This window comes from Hyperoodon ampullatus (genome assembly GCF_949752795.1).
Source record: "Hyperoodon ampullatus genome assembly, chromosome: 19".
NCBI lineage: Eukaryota > Metazoa > Chordata > Mammalia > Artiodactyla > Ziphiidae > Hyperoodon > Hyperoodon ampullatus.
The window spans coordinates 42,742,473-42,758,929 of NC_136932.1; the positions used below are offsets into that span (position 1 = coordinate 42,742,473).

The following is a 16,457-nucleotide window of genomic DNA, read 5'->3' on the forward strand; positions in this document are numbered from 1 at the left end:
ATGGCGGCTCATCGCTCTGGCCCGCTTAAGCAGCAGAATAAAGCTCATAAAGGCGGGCGGCATCGGAGTCGGGGATCCGCGCAGCGGGACGGCAAGGGTAAGAAGGTAGGGTTGGAGGAAGAAGGGATGTTTAGTCGATATTAACTGCTTTTTTTCGTGCCCAGAATGAACTCCTACCTACTCCGGCCTGGACCCCGCGCAAAGGCTCTGAGGAGAGCAGAGAGGGATCTCCTTTCTTGACCTAGTGCCCTGTGCAAGAGCCTTTTCTGGTCTCCCTACAGGCCGTCTAGCACTGAAAACCCTAAGCAAGAAGGTGAGAAAAGATCTCAGCAAAGTGGACCAGAGGCATCGCGCCAGCCAGCTCCGAAAGCAGAAGAAGGAGGCGGTGAGAGGACCGGGGATTGGGGAATGGTGTGGCTTCACAACCGTTCTAGGCGGGTAATGCCTCAAACTAGAAAATGTGACCCTGGGAAGGGGCCAGGGATGGAGAATAACCCTAGAGCACGTGTCAGGCGTGCTGGCCCAGACTCATGCTGGAGCATTCTTTGCTTTGTTCCTAGCTTCTGCCCGCCTCCTTGGCATACATGACACCTTTTACAAGAGAGATGCTGGTCGGAGGGTCGGGGTGGGCATCTGTACTGGTGGAAATGCAGTACCGAAACAAAGTACTGAAACATTGAGATGTTCTCTGATCCTTTCTTTCCTCAGGTTTTGGCAGAAAAGAGACAGCTCGGCAGCAAGGATGGCCCTCCTCATCAGGTACTGGTGGTTCCCCTGCACAACAGGATTTCCCTGCCAGAGGCCTTTCGACTGCTTCAGGATAGGGATACTGGAACAGTACACTTGAATGAATGGGGAAGCACCCATAGCTTTATGCTGTTATGCCCCCGCTTGAAACATCGGTGGTTTTTTACATCTGCAAGGCCAGGTTAGAACATACAACAATATTTTCTATCACTACGTTTTGCGTATTAGTGGTAATTTTTTTTAGTATAATGTGCTGTCAACCACCTCTTCATACTGACTTTGTCTTCTGTTTGCAGGGGATCTGCACACTGTGTTAGACATGGCTAAAGTGGCTGATACCATCCTGTTCCTCCTTGATCCACTAGAAGGCTGGGATAGCACTGGGGATTACTGCCTTTCCTGCCTCTTTGCTCAGGGCCTTCCTACCTATAGTAAGTGAGTTGGGAGTATTGGAGGCCAAGGAAGGAAGTGAATTAGCATGTATAGTGCACTTACAATTTGCCAGACACTATGTCTGATACACGATGTCTGATGCTTGATACTATTGGAGGGTTGTACATGTATGGCCTTAACTCGGTCCATTGTTTACAAGTTACCTATCAAGATGTCTTTTTATTTCTGGACTGCCCATTGACCAGAGAAAGAAGAAGAATATGAAGTTTGGTTTTACTGTGAAATTTCTTTAGGGTAGCGGAGTGTTGGGTTTCCCAGTGATCTCTGGGCTCACAACTGAACTGTTAGCTTGTTTGTGAGCCACAGGGGGGATTTTCATATAGTGAGGCAACAAGTCATGATACCCTTTCTCTTTTGTTCACAGCATTAGCTGTCCAGGGGGTTTCAGGCCTCCCACTGAAGAAACAAACAGATGTCAGGAAGAAGCTAAGTAAAGCAGTGGAGAAGCGCTTTCCTGATGACAAACTCCTCCTGTTAGACACTCAACAGGAGGCAGGGATGCTGCTCAGGCAGTTGGCTAACCAAAAGCAACGGCATCTTGCCTTTCGAGATCGGCATGCCTACCTATTTGCTCATGCTGCTGACTTTGTGCCTAGTGAAGAGAATAACTTGGTGGGCACCTTGAAGATCTCAGGCTATGTTCGTGGGCAGGCTCTGAATGTAAATAGCTTGCTGCATGTCGTTGGACATGGTGATTTCCAGATGAAACAGATAGATGCCCCTATGGACCCTTTCCCTTTAAATCCTAGAGTGATCAAATCCCCAGAGGACCCAGGCATGGCAATGGAGGTAAGATTGGTGTTCTTAAAAACTATGTATTGTAGATTCATGTGTAAGCTGGCAGAGGATGGGAACTACAGAGAGGGTAGTCTGTCTGCACACTTGGACAACTATCCTAGTCCCTGGAGGTAACAGCTAGTTCGAAATAAGGCAGTAGTCAACTACAAATAAGTTGCTATATCATATACTTATCCAGTACTTTGTAGATGCCTTACATAGCAGTTGGCTCTGAATTTATAGAAGGCACACAGGTTGTAGTCTCTTTCCTTAGACAACTTAATTAGGTCAGAAAAAAATGGCAGAGACCTGTGAAATAAAGATTGAGAAAGCGTGGTTGAGGTGCACACCTGCAGTGGAAGTTGAGAAAGAAGACTGGCAAGCTTCACAGAAGAGATCAGACTTGAGCTAGGTGTTGAGAAGGATGAACATGATTTATGAGTTGAAAAGAGATGGAAGAATATCCAAGCAAATAAAGACAACATGAACCTAGGCAAAGTGATGGATCAGAGGGTTTCTTTGAACCCTGAAGATAACAGCTTGATGGGAGTAAGGTATGTAGTAAAAAGGTAGGCATGAGACCAGATTATGAAAGGTCTCAAGAGCCAAGCAGAGGTATGGACCTAGAATGGTAGGAAATAGAACCATTTGAAAAATTCTGACAAGTTTTCACTTTCTATTTTTCTGTTTGAGGACTATGTTATTTCTAGATCTTTCTGGTTATTATGTTAGATTTAGTAGATTTTTGGCTAATATTTAATTGACCATCAACTGTTTGGGTTTTCAGATTTGTGCTACAGATGCTGTAGCTGATATGGAGGAGGACCTGAAGGTTCTAATGAAGGCAGACCCTGAGAGACAAGAATCTTTGCAAACAGAGGTTATCCCAGATCCAATGGAGGGGGAACAGACCTGGCCCACGGAGGAGGAGCTGAGTGAAGCAAATGGTTGGTATTGGCAAACTTGAAATTCTGGCCTAGAATTGTGGGTTTTGTCTAGCTGCTCACAGTGAGGACCTTATAAGGTAGAGTAGGATGAGGAAGTATTTGGAAGTCTTCTCTTACCTCCAAAGGCTATATGTTTTCACTAAGCAAACACTGGACACAGCTTTACTTCGTTTCTAAAAATTACTTACGTTATTGTTTCCTAATGAACAGATAACTTCTGATTTATTATAGGACTTATTTAGCTGTGTAACTATTGCTAGTTCTGAGGCAGCTGAATTAAATTGGGAAGTCTGTTCTATTTATAGAGCCTGTCAGAGTTCCTGGTATTGGTAGCAATATGTGATATCTTGCCTAGGTGAGAATGCCCAAAGTAATAGGGGAGGGAAGGAGGTATATAATTTACTTAACTCATTTGGGCTTTTACAGACTTATTGAAGGAAACTTCCAAGGTAGTAAAGAAGGTTCCCAAAGGAACATCCAGTTATCAAGCTGAATGGATTTTGGATGAGGATGGCGAAAGTGGTGGGGAAGGAGATGAGTATGATGATATAGAACGTGAGGATTTTATGGAAGAGGAATCTCAGGTAAGGAAATGGGCCCTTGGGCAACTTCTGTGTACAGCCCCAAATGCAAGGCAAGGTGCATTCCTGACCTTAAGGGGTATGTGTGGTCAGTTTCTTAGGAATGACTTTGTTGCTGGGAATGAGACTTTGTTTTATAACTTAGTCTCTATTAGAATTGATATTGGTTTGGACTAGGTCTCTAGTAGAATTATTTTAGCTCGATGGCCTTTAGGGTAGAGATGTGGGTTTCCTCTGAAATTGTAATCCTTCATTCTACAGGATGAGGGTAGTGAAAAGGAAGAAGAGGAGGAATGTGAAACTGTGACTATAGGAGAGTCCACGCATGATGATCTGTATGATGAGAAAGTGGATGAAGAGGCTGAGGGGAAAATGCTGGAGAAATATAAACAAGAAAGACTGGAAGAGATGTTTCCAGATGAAGTAGATACCCCCCGTGACATGGCTGCTAGAATTCGGTTAGTCAACAAGTCTAAGATCAATCAGTATGTTTTTATTTAAAACTTACGTGGCTCAGAACTATGTCAGTGTGATGTAAAAGAAGGAACATACATTGTTCTTGCTCTTGAAGGGCTAATACTATATGGGAAGGTAAGACAGACATACGGGAAACAATGTTCATATTCTAGACTGTGTAGTACAGACTAATAGTGTTACAGTACATTACTGAAGGAAATGCTGTGATTAATTAGCAAATGCTTCCTTTGGAGCTAAGACTCAAAGTATATAACACTTGGAGATTTGGGGAAGTTTGGGTAGAACAGTGAGAATAAAAGAATGAAGATGTAGATGGTCCTGTTTGCTCTAAAGGTGAGTCCAGAGACTTTATGCTGCATATTAGAGAGAGAAGGCTTTTTTTTTTTTTTTTTTTAAACGGAAAGAGCTTTATTGATAAAAATAAAACAGCTATGGCATTAGTTCTTTTTTTTTTTTTTATTAGTTTCTGCTTTATAACAAAGTGAATCAGTCATACATATACATCTGTTCCCACATCCCCTCCCTCATGCATCTCCCTCCCTCCCACCCTCCCCATCCCACCCCTCCAGGCGGTCACAAAGCACCGAGCTGATCTCCCTGTGCTCTGCGGCTGCTTCCCACTATCTATCTACCTTACGTTTGGTAGTGTATATATGTCCATGCCTCTCTTTCCCTTTGTCACAGCTTACCCTTCCCCTTCCCCATATCCTCAAGTCCATTCTCAAGTAGGTCTGTGTCTTTATTCCCGTTTTACCCCTAGGTTCTTCATGACATTTTTTTTTTTTTTTTAAATTCCATATATATGTGTTAGCATACGGTATTTGTCTTTCTCTTTCTGACTTACTTCACTCTGTATGACAGACTCTAGGTCTATCCACCTCATTACAAATAGCTCAGTTTCGTTTCTTTTTATGGCTGAGTAATATTCCATTGTATATATGTGCCACATCTTCTTTATCCATTCATCCGATGATGGACACTTAGGTTGTTTCCAGCTCCGGGCTATTGTGAATAGAGCTGCAATGAACATTTTGGTACATGTCTCTTTTTGAATTATGGTTTTCTCAGGGTATATGCCTAGTAGTGGGATTGCTGGGTCATATGGTAGTTCTATTTTTAGTTTTTTAAGGAACCTCCATACTGTTCTCCATAGTGGCTGTACCAATTCACATTCCCACCAGCAGTGCAAGAGTGTTCCCTTTTCTCCACACCCTCTCCAGCATTTATTGTTTCTAGATTTCTTGATGATGGCCATTCTGACTGGTGTGAGATGATATCTCATTGTAGTTTTGATTTGCATTTCTCTAATGATTAATGATGTTGAGCATTCTTTCATGTGTTTGTTGGCAGTCTGTATATCTTCTTTGGAGAAATGCCTATTTAAGTCTTCTGCCCATTTTTGGATTGGGTTGTTTGTTTTTTTGCTATTGAGCTGCATGAGCTGTTTATAAATTTTGGAGATTAATCCTTTGTCAGTTGCTTCATTTGCAAATATTTTCTCCCATTCTGAGGGTTGTCTTTTGGTCTTGTTTATGGTTTCCTTTGCTGTGCAAAAGCTTTGAAGTTTCATTAGGTCCCATTTGTTTATCTTTGTTTTTAGTTCCATTTCTCTAGGAGGTGGGTCCAAAAGGATCTTGCTGTGATTTATGTCATAGAGTGTTCTACCTATGTTTTCCTCTAAGAGTTTGATACTTTCTGGCCTTACATTTAGGTCTTTAATCCATTTTGAGCTTATTTTTGTGTATGGTGTTAGGGAATGATCTAATCTCATACTTTTACATGTCCCTGTCCAGTTTTCCCAGCACCACTTATTGAAGAGGCTGTCCTTTCTCCACTGTACATTCCTGCCTCCTTTATCAAAGATAAGTTGGCCATATGTGCGTGGGTTTATCTCTGGGCTTTCTATCCTGATCCACTGATCTATCTTTCTGTTTTTATGCCAGTACCACACTGTCTTAATTACTGTAGCTTTGTAGTATAGTCTGAAGTCAGGCAGCCTGATTCCTCCAGCTCCGTTTTTCGTTCTCAAGATTGCTTTGGCTATTCGGGGTCTTTTGTTTTTCCAAACAAATTTTGAAATTTTTTGTTCTACTTCTGTGAAAAATGCCAGTGGTAGTTTGATAGGGATTGCATTGAATCTGTAGATTGCTTTGGGTAGTAGAGTCATTTTCACAATATTGATTCTTCCAATCCAGGAGCATGGTATATCTCTCCATCTATTTATATCATCTTTAATTTCTTTCATCAGTGTCTTATAATTTTCTGCATACAGGCCTTTTGTCTCCTTAGGTAGGTTTATTCCTAGATATTTTATTCTTTTTGTTGCAATGGTAAATGGGAGTGTTTTCTTGATTTCATTTTCAGATTTTTCATCATTAGTGTACAGGAATGCCAGAGATTTCTGTGCATTAATTTTGTATCCTGCTACTTTACCAAATTCATTGATTAGCTCTAGTAGTTTTTCGGTAGCATCTTTAGGATTCTCTATGTATAGTATCATGTCATCTGCAAACAGTGACAGCTTTACTTCTTCTTTTCCAATTTGGATTCCTTTTATTTCCTTTTCTTCTCTGATTGCTGTGGCTAAAACTTCCAAAACTATGTTGAATAAGAGTGGTGAGAGTGGGCAGCCTTGTCTTGTTCCTGATCTTAGTGGAAATGGTTTCAGTTTTTCACCATTGAGGACAATGTTGGCTGTGGGTTTGTCATATATGGCCTTTATTATGTTGAGGAAAGTTCCCTCTATGCCTACTTTCTGCAGGGTTTTTATCATAAATGGGTGTTGAATTTTGTCGAAAGCTTTCTCTGCATCTATTGAGATGATCATATGGTTTTTCTCCTTCAACTTGTTAATATGGTGTATCACATTGATTGATTTGCGTATATTGAAGAATCCTTGCATTCCTGGAATAAACCCCACTTGATCATGGTGTATGATCCTTTTAATGTGCTGTTGGATTCTGTTTGCTAGTATTTTGTTGAGGATTTTTGCATCTATGTTCATCAGTGATATTGGCCTGTAGTTTTCTTTCTTTGTGACATCCTTGCCTGGTTTTGGTATCAAGGTGATGGTGGCCTCGTAGAATGAGTTTGGGAGTGTTCCTTCCTCTGATATTGTTTGGAAGAGTTTGAGAAGGATGGGTGTTAGCTCTTCTCTAAATGTTTGATAGAATTCGCCTGTGAAGCCATCTGGTCCTGGGCTTTTGTTTGATGGAAGATTTTTAATCACAGTTTCAATTTCAGGGCTTGTGATTGGTCTATTCATATTTTCTATTTCTTCCTGAGTCAGTCTTGGTAGGTTGTGCATTTCTAAGAATTTGTCCATTTCTTCCAGGTTGTCCATTTTATTGGCATAGAGTTGCTTATAGTAATCTCTCATGATCTTTTGTATTTCTGCAGTGTCAGTTGTTACTTCTCCTTTTTCATTTCTAATTCTACTGATTTGAGTCTTCTCCCTTCTTTTCTTTTTTTTTTTTTTTTTTTTTTGCGGTACGCGGGCCTCTCACTGTTGTGGCCTCTCCCGTTGCGGAGCACAGGCTCCGGATGCGCAGGCTCAGCGGCCATGGCTCACGGGCCCAGCCGCTCCGCGGCATATGGGATCCTCCCAGACCGGGGCACGAACCCGTATCCCCTGCATCGGCAGGCGGACTCTCAACCACTGCGCCACCAGGGAGGCCCCTCCCTTCTTTTCTTGATGAGTCTGGCTAATGGTTTGTCAATTTTGTTTATCTTCTCAAAGAACCAGCTTTTAGTTTGGTTGATCTTTGCTATCGTTTCCTTCATTTCTTTTTCATTTATTTCTGATCTGATCTTTATGATTTCTTTCCTTCTGCTAACTTTGGGGGTTTTTTGTTCTTCTTTCTCTAATTGCTTTAGGTGCAGGGTCAGGTTGTTTACTCGAAATGTTTCCTGTTTCTTAAGGTGGGATTGTATTGCTATAAACTTCCCCCTTAGAACTGCTTTTGCTGCGTCCCATAGGTTTTGGGTCGTCGTGTCTCCATTGTCATTTGTTTCTAAGTATTTCTTAATTTCCTCTTTGATTTCTTCAGTGATCACTTCATTATTGAGTAGTGTATTGTTTAGCCTCCATGTGTTTGTATTTTTTACAGATCTTTTCCTGTAATTGATGTCTAGTCTCATAGCATTGTGGTCGGAAAAGATACTTGATACAATTTCAATTTTCTTAAATTTACCAAGGCTTGATTTGTGACCCAAGATATGATCTATCCTGGAGAATGTTCCATGAGCACTTGAGAAAAATGTGTATTCTGTTGTTTTTGGGTGGAATGTCCTATAAATATCAATTAAGTCCATCTTGTTTAATGTATCATTTAAAGCTTGTGTTTCCTTATTTATTTTCATTTTGGATGATCTGTCCATTGGTGAAAGTGGGGTGTTAAAGTCCCCTACTATGATTGTGTTACTGTCGATTTCCCCTTTTATGGCTGTTAGTATTTGCCTTATGTATTGAGGTGCTCCTATGTTGGGTGCATAAATATTTACAATTGTTATATCTTCTTCTTGGATCGATCCCTTTATCGTTATGTAGTGTCCTTCTTTGTCTCTTCTAATAGTCTTTATTTTAAAGTCTATTTTGTCTGATATAAGAATTGCTACTCCAGCTTTCTTTTGATTTCCATTTGCATGGAATATTTTTTTCCATCCCCTTACTTTCAATCTGTATGTGTCTCTAGGTCTGAAGTGGGTCTCTTGTAGATAGCATATATATGGGTCTTGTTTTTGTATCCATTCAGCCACTCTGTGTCTTTTGGTGGGAGCATTTAGTCCATTTACATTTAAGGTAATTATTGATATGTATGTTCCTATTCCCATTTCCTTAATGGCTTTGGGTTTGTTATTGTAGGTATAGTCCTTCTGTTGTGTTTCTTGCCTAGAGAAGTTCCTTTAGCATTTGTTGTAAAGCTGGTTTGGTGGTGCTGAACTCTCTCAGCTTTTGCTTGTCTGTAAACGTTTTAATTTCTCCATCAAATCTGAATGAGATCCTTGCTGGGTAGAGTAATCTTGGTTGCAGGTTTCTCTCCTTCATCACTTTAATTATGTCCTGCCACTCCCTTCTGGCTTGTAGAGTTTCTGCTGAGAGATCAGCTGTTAACCTGATGGGGATTCCCTTGTGTGTTATTTGTTGTTTTTCCCTTGCTGCTTTTAATATGATTTCTTTGTGTTTAATTTTTGACAGTTTGATTAATATGTCTTGGCGTATTTCTTCTTGGATTTATTCTGTATGGGACTCTCTGTGCCTCCTGGACTTGATTAACTATTTCCTTTCCCATATTAGGGAAGTTTTCAACTATAATCTCTTCAAATATTTTCTCAGTCCCTTTCTTTTTCTCTTCTTCTTCTGGAACCCCTATAATTCGAATGTTGGTGCGTTTAATGTTGTCCCAGAGGTCTCTGAGACTGTCCTCTGTTCTTTTCATTCTTTTTTCTTTATTTTTCTCTGCATCAGTTATTTCCACTATTTTATCTTCCACCTCACTTATCCGTTCTTCTGCCTCAGTTATTCTGCTATTGATCCCATCTAGAGTATTTTTCATTTCATTTATTGTGTTTTTAATCGATGCTTGATTCATCTTTAGTTCTTCTAGGTCCTTGTTAACTGTTTCTTGCATATTGTCTATTCTATTTCCAAGATTATGGATCTGGGAAATAGAATCTTGGATCAGCTTTACTATCATTATTCTGAATTCTTTTTCAGGTAGACTGCCTATTACCTCTTCATTTGTTAGGTCTGGTAGGTTTTTATCTTGCTCCTTCACCTGCTGTGTGTTTTTCTGCTTTCTCATTTTGCTTATGTTACTGTGTTTGGGGTCTCCTTTTTGCAGGCTGCAGATTCGTAGTTCCCGTTGTTTTTGGTGTCTGTCCCCCGTGGCTAAGGTTGTTTCAGTAGGTTGTGTAGGCTTCCTGGTGGGGGGGACTAATGCCTTTGTTCTGGTGGTTGAAGCTCGATCTTGTCTTTCTGGTGGACAGGTCCACGTCTGGTGGTGTGTTTTGGGGTGCCTGTGGCCTTATTATGTTTTTAGGTATCCTCTCTGCTAATGGGTGGGGTTGTGTTCCTGCCTTGCTATTTGCTTGGCATAGGGTGACCAGCACTGTAGCTTGCTGGTCGTTGACTGAAGCTGGGTGCTGGTGTTGAGATGGAGATCCCTGGGAGATTTTCGCTGCTTGATATTATGTGGAGCTGGGAGGTCTCTTGTGGACCCGTGTCCTGAAGTTGGCTCTCCCACTTCAGAGGCACAGCACTAACTCCTGGCTGCAGCACCAAGAGCCTTTCATCCACCCGGCTCAGAATAACAGTGAGAAAAAGTAGAAAGAAATAATTAGTAGAAGAAAGAAAGAGAGATTGAAAGAAAGGAAGAAGGGAAGTAAGGAAGGAAGGAAGAAAGAAAGAAAGGAGGGAGGGAGGAAGGATGGAAAGAAAGAAGGAAAGAAAGGAGGGAGGGAGGGAGGAATGAAAGCAAAAGGAAGAGTGAATGGAAGAAGAGAGGGAGAGAGGGAGGAAGGAAAGAAAGAAAGAAAGAAAGACAGGAGGGAGGGAGGGAGGGAGGAAGGAAAGAAAAAGAAAGTGGAAAGAAGAAGGGTGGGAGGGAGGGAGGGATGGAGGAAAGAAAAAGAAAGAAGGAAAGGAGGAGCGGAGGGAGGGAGGAAGGGAAGGGAGGAAAAAAAGAAAGAGCAGGTAAAGTAAAATAGAATAAAGTATGAAATATAGTAGCGTTATTAAAATTAAAAAGTAATTATTGAAAAAAAACACGGACCGAAAGAACCCTGGGACATATGGTGGAAGCAAAGCTATACAGAGAGAATCTTACACAGAAGATTACACATACACATTCACAAAAAGAGAGCAGGGGGAAAAATCAAAAATCTTGCTCTCCAAGTCCACCTCCTCGATTTGGGATAATTCGTTGTAAAAAGAGGAAAAGGGCGAAAAGTCTGAAATCTTGCTAAGTCCACCTCCTTAATTTGAGATAATTCGTTGTAAAAAGAGGAAAAAAAAAGGGGGGAAAGTCTTAAATCTTGTCCTCAAGGTCCACTTCCTCAATTTGGGATGATTCGCTGTCCATTCATGCACTCCACAGATGCAGGGCACATCAAATGGACTGTGGAGCTTTAATCCGCTGCCTCGGAGGCTGCACAGAGAGATTTCCCTGTCTCTGCTCTCACAGCTCCCGGGTCTCAGCCTTGGACCTGGCCCCGCCTCTGCGCGTAGGTCGCTGGAGGGCGTCCGTTCTTCGCTCAGACAGGACGGGTTTAAAGGAGCCGCTGATTCGGGGGCTCTGGCTCACTCAGGCAGAGGGGAGGGAGGGGAATGCCCTCTCCTCGCGCACCAGGCAACAAAAGGGAAAAAAGTCTCTTGCCTCTCCGGTAGCTCCAGACCCTTTCCCCGGACTCCCTCCGGGCTAGCACTAACCCCTTCAGGGTCTCTTCCTGCCGCCAGCCCCAGACCTCTCCCTGCGCTCCGACTGAAAGCCGATACCCGAGCCTCAGCTCCCAGCCCCGCCCGCTCTGGCGGCCGAGCAGACAAGTCTCTCGGGCTGGTGTGTGCCTGAGGGCACCGATCCTCTGTGCCAAAATCTCTCTGCTTTGCCCTCCACACCCCTGTTGCTGTGCTCTCCTCCGCTACTCCGAAGCTTTCCCCCTCCGCCACCTGCAGTCTCCGCCCTCGAAGGGGCTTGTAGTGTGTAGAAACCTTCCCTCCTTCACGGCTCCCTCCCACTGGTGCAGGTCCCGTCCATATCCTATTGTGTCTGTTTATTCTTTTTTTCTTTTGACCTACCCAGGTATGTGGGGAGTTTCTTGCCTTTTGGGGGGTCTGAGGTCTTCTGTCAGCGTTCAGTAGGTGTTCTGTTGGAGTTGTTCCACGTGTAGATGAATTTCTGATGTATCTGTGGGGAGGAAGGTGATCTCCGCGTCTTACTCTTCCGCCATCTTCCTCCGGCTCCGAGAAGGCTTTTATCGAGGACGTTGCTCGTTGGGTTAAAGAGCCGCTCCCTGATACGCACCAGGGAGCCGCTGTAAATACTTTTAAGAAGCTGGGGTTTGGTGCTGAAATACTTGTTTCAGGCTGTTTTGGAGTGTGGTTCTGATTTAAGCTGTTAGGTTATTTTGAGAGAGAGTGAATTCTTTTAAGCTAAAGCCTTAGGCATTTTATTTATTTACTTGTTTATTTTTCAAAAATTAAAAAAAAATTGTTTTTGTTTTTTTCTTTTTTTTCTTCTTTTTAAGCCTTAGCCTTTTTAGAAGTGAGTTGAGTGAAACGGTTAAGTAGCACCATATAAGTTTCACTATTAATTTATTTAAAATAGCCTCTGTATTCTAGATTTCAGAAATACAGAGGTCTCAAGAGCTTCCGGACATCTCCATGGGATCCTAAGGAAAACCTCCCTCAAGATTATGCTCGGATCTTTCAGTTTCAGAACTTTATTAATACTAGGAGACGCATCTTTAAAGAGATTGAAGAAAAAGAGGTTGAAGGAGCTGAGGTATCTGCCTTCCTTTGTGCGTCCCTATAATTTGTTTTTGTTTGCCAAGGTGCCCCCTCTACTTCTGTTGGCATGAGGACCTTAATTAGTTTTGTGCTGCCTACAGCTGAATTAGAGGAGCTAATTGGGAACAAAGAGGTATCAGAGCTGTTAACTGAAAAAGCTTAATCTAGGTGGTTGAGGCATCTGTGAAGGACAGTCTTGAAGGGTGAGGATTGGCTTTACGGTGGTCTGAGAGACTTTTTAACATATTTGGAGAAATGCTTCATCATTATTGAGACCTTAAGGGTAATTGCATGATTGTTTTCTGCTTTCTTCTGGTAGGTTGGCTGGTATGTCACACTTCATGTCTCTGAAGTCCCTGTCTCAGTGGTTGAGCACTTCAAGCGAGGTGCACCCTTGATTGCATTTTCTTTACTACCTCATGAACAGAAGGTGAGTTAGCGTCTTGTGGGAAATGGGAGTTATGACACTTTCCAACCAGTTTTGTCTGGCAGTCTGAAGTTTTATGTGACTGACATTTTACTCATTGGGATGCAAAAGTCTGCCTTTATGATTAGAAGTCAGAGAGGATGACAGAGAAGTCGATGATGGTTTTACCCAGCATGTCTGAACCTGTCTGATACACCTCAGTGACGTGATCTGTGTGTGGTTCTGAGACTTCTTTGAGATAAGTACGTTTGTCAGGTCACACTTTAACAAAGGGTTGGCATCCATGAAACTAAACAGGGTTAGTGCCAAGGTATAGATCTTTTTTCTCTTGATGGCCAGCAGTCATGTAGGTTGCGGTATATGTGAGAGCTCTGGCCTTTTGGTCACTGTAAGGGTGGAGGCAAGAAGGGTCTTGAATGAGTGTGGTTTAGAGGTGTGTGATGAGTGAGTGACTTGTAGGCACTGATTTTGTGGCAGATGTTGAGCTCTTGCATGTTAGACGTGGGAAGGTCACCTAGTGTAGCAGGGACATGAAAGCTCTGAAAACCAGCATATTTTCGATTTGAATGCCAGTTGTTGGTGAAGGTAAAAGGTGAATTTGTGTCTCTTCATCTACACTCCACCATAAATTAGTATTGTCAGTTCTTAGAGTGAATCTAATCTGCTGGTTTGGTTTGCCTTCTTGCAGGTTAGGCTATTCTATTCCTGATATGAAGTTCTGTTTTCCTATTTGGTCCCCAGATGTCAGTACTTAATATGGTGGTGAGCCGGCACCCTGGCAACACTGAACCTGTGAAAGCTAAAGAGGAGCTGATCTTCCACTGTGGATTCAGGCGCTTCCGAGCCTCACCCTTATTCTCTCAGCACACTGCAGGTGAGCAGTAGGGAAGCTTCTGGGTTCTTGTCCATCTTACTGTCTTTTAGGCGACTGAGATTTGGGGAGAGGTGCAGAATACACCATTTCAAACTCTCAGTCTCTGGGTTAGAGGTATTTTCAGTACTCTGGTTTAGGAGCCAATGATGTTTCCATTCAAAGTGTCTGAACCTGTCTGAAGCATCCCAGTGATGCAACCTCTGTGTGGTGCTGAGGCTTCTCTGCCATGAGTATTTGCTGCAGAGGAGGTTTTGGATAGGAGTTGGCTGCTTTCTAGAGATGATGTGTCATGGAACCCTTGGCATCTGTTGTGCCAGTGGCCGTGTGGGTGAAGGCTAGGGATGGCCCTCGGTTGGATAAAGCAGAGTGTGTGGCTTCTGAGATGTTGAGACTGCATGAGGATTTAGAGAGTGGTGACCAGGAATACTTTTATGACAAAAAATGATTGTGCTCTTTCGTATTAGGAGTGGGAAGATGTTTGCATTAACTTGGGGGCTTCTGAACATTACCTACACTCTCAACTCTCAGCAATGGCCGGAGGAAGGTGATAAAGGCAGCATTAATGGATGCTCTGGATAATTTCTTTTCTCACCAGCCATGCTGTCTAAATGAAGGATTAATTTCTCTTTCCCTTGAACTATTTTGTTTCCCTATAACATTAAGTATTAAAAAGCGTTAATATTGTATTAAAAAGGGTTTCGTTGAAGGTAAAGACAAGATCTAGATAGTCCCCAAGAAGAGATTAGTAAAGTTTGGCCCTTAGCCAAATCTGTCCCACTGCTTGTTTTGTTAAGTAAAGTTTTGTTGGAACACAGTTGTGCTTTCTTGTTTAATTTTTTTAAAATGTCTGTGGCTGTTTTTGTGCTACAGTGAGAGTTGAGTAGTTGGAACAGAGACTATAATGGCCACAAAGCCTAAAATATTTACTATCTGCCCATTTACAGAAAATGTTTGCCAATCCTTGCTCAAGACTAAGAGCTGTTGAATTAGGGTATTTTGTAAAGCACTGATTCTCAAATGAGGTAGGGGTGATGTGTATCAGAATCACCTGGAGAACTTTTTCCAACCCCAAAATATAGTTTAAACTCCAAGATTCTGCCTCCAGTTGAAAAATCACTGATAGGATTGGGTTGTATCTTTCAGTTGTATTGAGGCCAGAAAATGTTTGGAGAATTAGTGGGATAAAAAAACACTAGTTGCCTTAGGTTTAAGAGTTGCAGTGATACCGCTTTTCAGAGGCCTCTGCATTACCTATTGTTTCTCAAAATATTTTTTGGTTTTTATTTTTTTAACCTTTATGGCAGCGGATAAACATAAATTTCAGAGATTCCTGAATGCTGACTTGGCTCTGGTGGTGACAGTATATGCTCCTATCACTTTTCCTCCTGCATCTGTGCTGCTTTTCAAACAGAACAGCAATGGTAAGTTGAGTTCACAGAGGTGAATAGGCCAATAGGCCTGTGGGTCCTTAATAAGATTAACTGCTTTCTGTATTTAAATTTGGGGGCCAAATGGCACAAAAAAGGTAATGATGATTTTCAAAATATCCCAATCTCAGCCTCATATTGGGTCTGAGGCGAGGATGACAAATGGGGTTTTATCTTGCTTGTAAACCATAGCTAATTGGTAGAGGCTGCTCAGAGTGCTGTATTTAGGGTGGGTTCTGAGGATAGACTCAGCAGGAATATCACTTAGTGATCTTTGCCATGAACCCAGGAGGGGCAGCATAGTACATCCCTATTTTGTTTCCCTAAGATCTCGCATAGGTCTTTAAATGGACTGGACAATAAATGAAGGCTTTGACCTATGGACTCCTGCTGCCCTGCTTTTGCCCCTTAGGAATGCACAGCCTCATTGCCACAGGCCATCTATTGTCAGTGGATCCAGACAGAATGGTGATCAAGAGAGTTGTTCTGAGTGGTCATCCTTTCAAAATTTTTACTAAGATGGCAGTGGTGCGTTACATGTTCTTCAACAGAGGTAGGTGTAACGGATGGGATCCAATTGCCTTTGTGGGATGAAGGTTGGATTTATATATTATGGATAAATATTTCATCTTGGTCTTCTGTGTGTTTGATTCTAAGAGGATGTGCTGTGGTTTAAACCGGTGGAACTGAGAACAAAGTGGGGCCGTAGGGGACACATCAAGGAGCCTTTAGGTAAGAGAATGTGGGGTTTGGGATCTTGTCTAGATTTCCCCAGTGCTACTAAATGACTGTTGGGTTAGACCACTGCTTTAAAATTTCCTATTAAAGTTGACCAACTCGTGCTGTTTTCTTTGTAGGTACTCATGGGCACATGAAGTGCAGTTTTGATGGGAAGCTAAAATCTCAGGACACAGTACTGATGAACCTCTATAAAAGAGTTTTCCCCAAATGGACTTATGATCCATATGTACCAGAACCAGTACGTTGGGTGAAAAGTGAGATTTCTTCAACAGTGCCTGAAATGGACATGGAATAATGGATTCAGTGGGATTCTGTCTCATTGCTACTAGTTAGCACTCTAGGGTTGGGAGCCTGTAGGTTGTGACTGGGCAGTTTATGTTTTCTACTTAAGCCTACTTAAGGTCTTGCTCCTTTTAGCAGAAGACTTTTCTTGGCCTTGACAAGGTATCTCAGTTAAGTATGGATGTTTTTCTATTGCAACTTAGTCCAAAAAACTATTA

At 42.2% G+C, this 16,457-nt stretch overlaps 1 protein-coding gene across 1 annotated transcript; it reads left to right on the forward strand.

Annotated features, from left to right (window-relative positions):
* On the forward strand, positions 1–16,441 carry TSR1 (TSR1 ribosome maturation factor; the record flags this gene model as incomplete). The annotated part of the gene is made up of 15 exons (XM_079726275.1): positions 1–97; positions 282–385; positions 709–928; positions 1,044–1,178; positions 1,565–1,989; positions 2,765–2,924; positions 3,351–3,508; positions 3,767–3,963; positions 12,321–12,483; positions 12,808–12,918; positions 13,657–13,789; positions 15,094–15,210; positions 15,629–15,769; positions 15,874–15,948; positions 16,074–16,441. 15 exons carry the CDS (start codon positions 1–3, stop codon positions 16,250–16,252), a joined length of 2,415 nt encoding a protein of 804 aa, XP_079582401.1. The 3' UTR covers positions 16,253–16,441.
* Between the last annotated feature and the right edge of the window lie 16 nt (positions 16,442–16,457).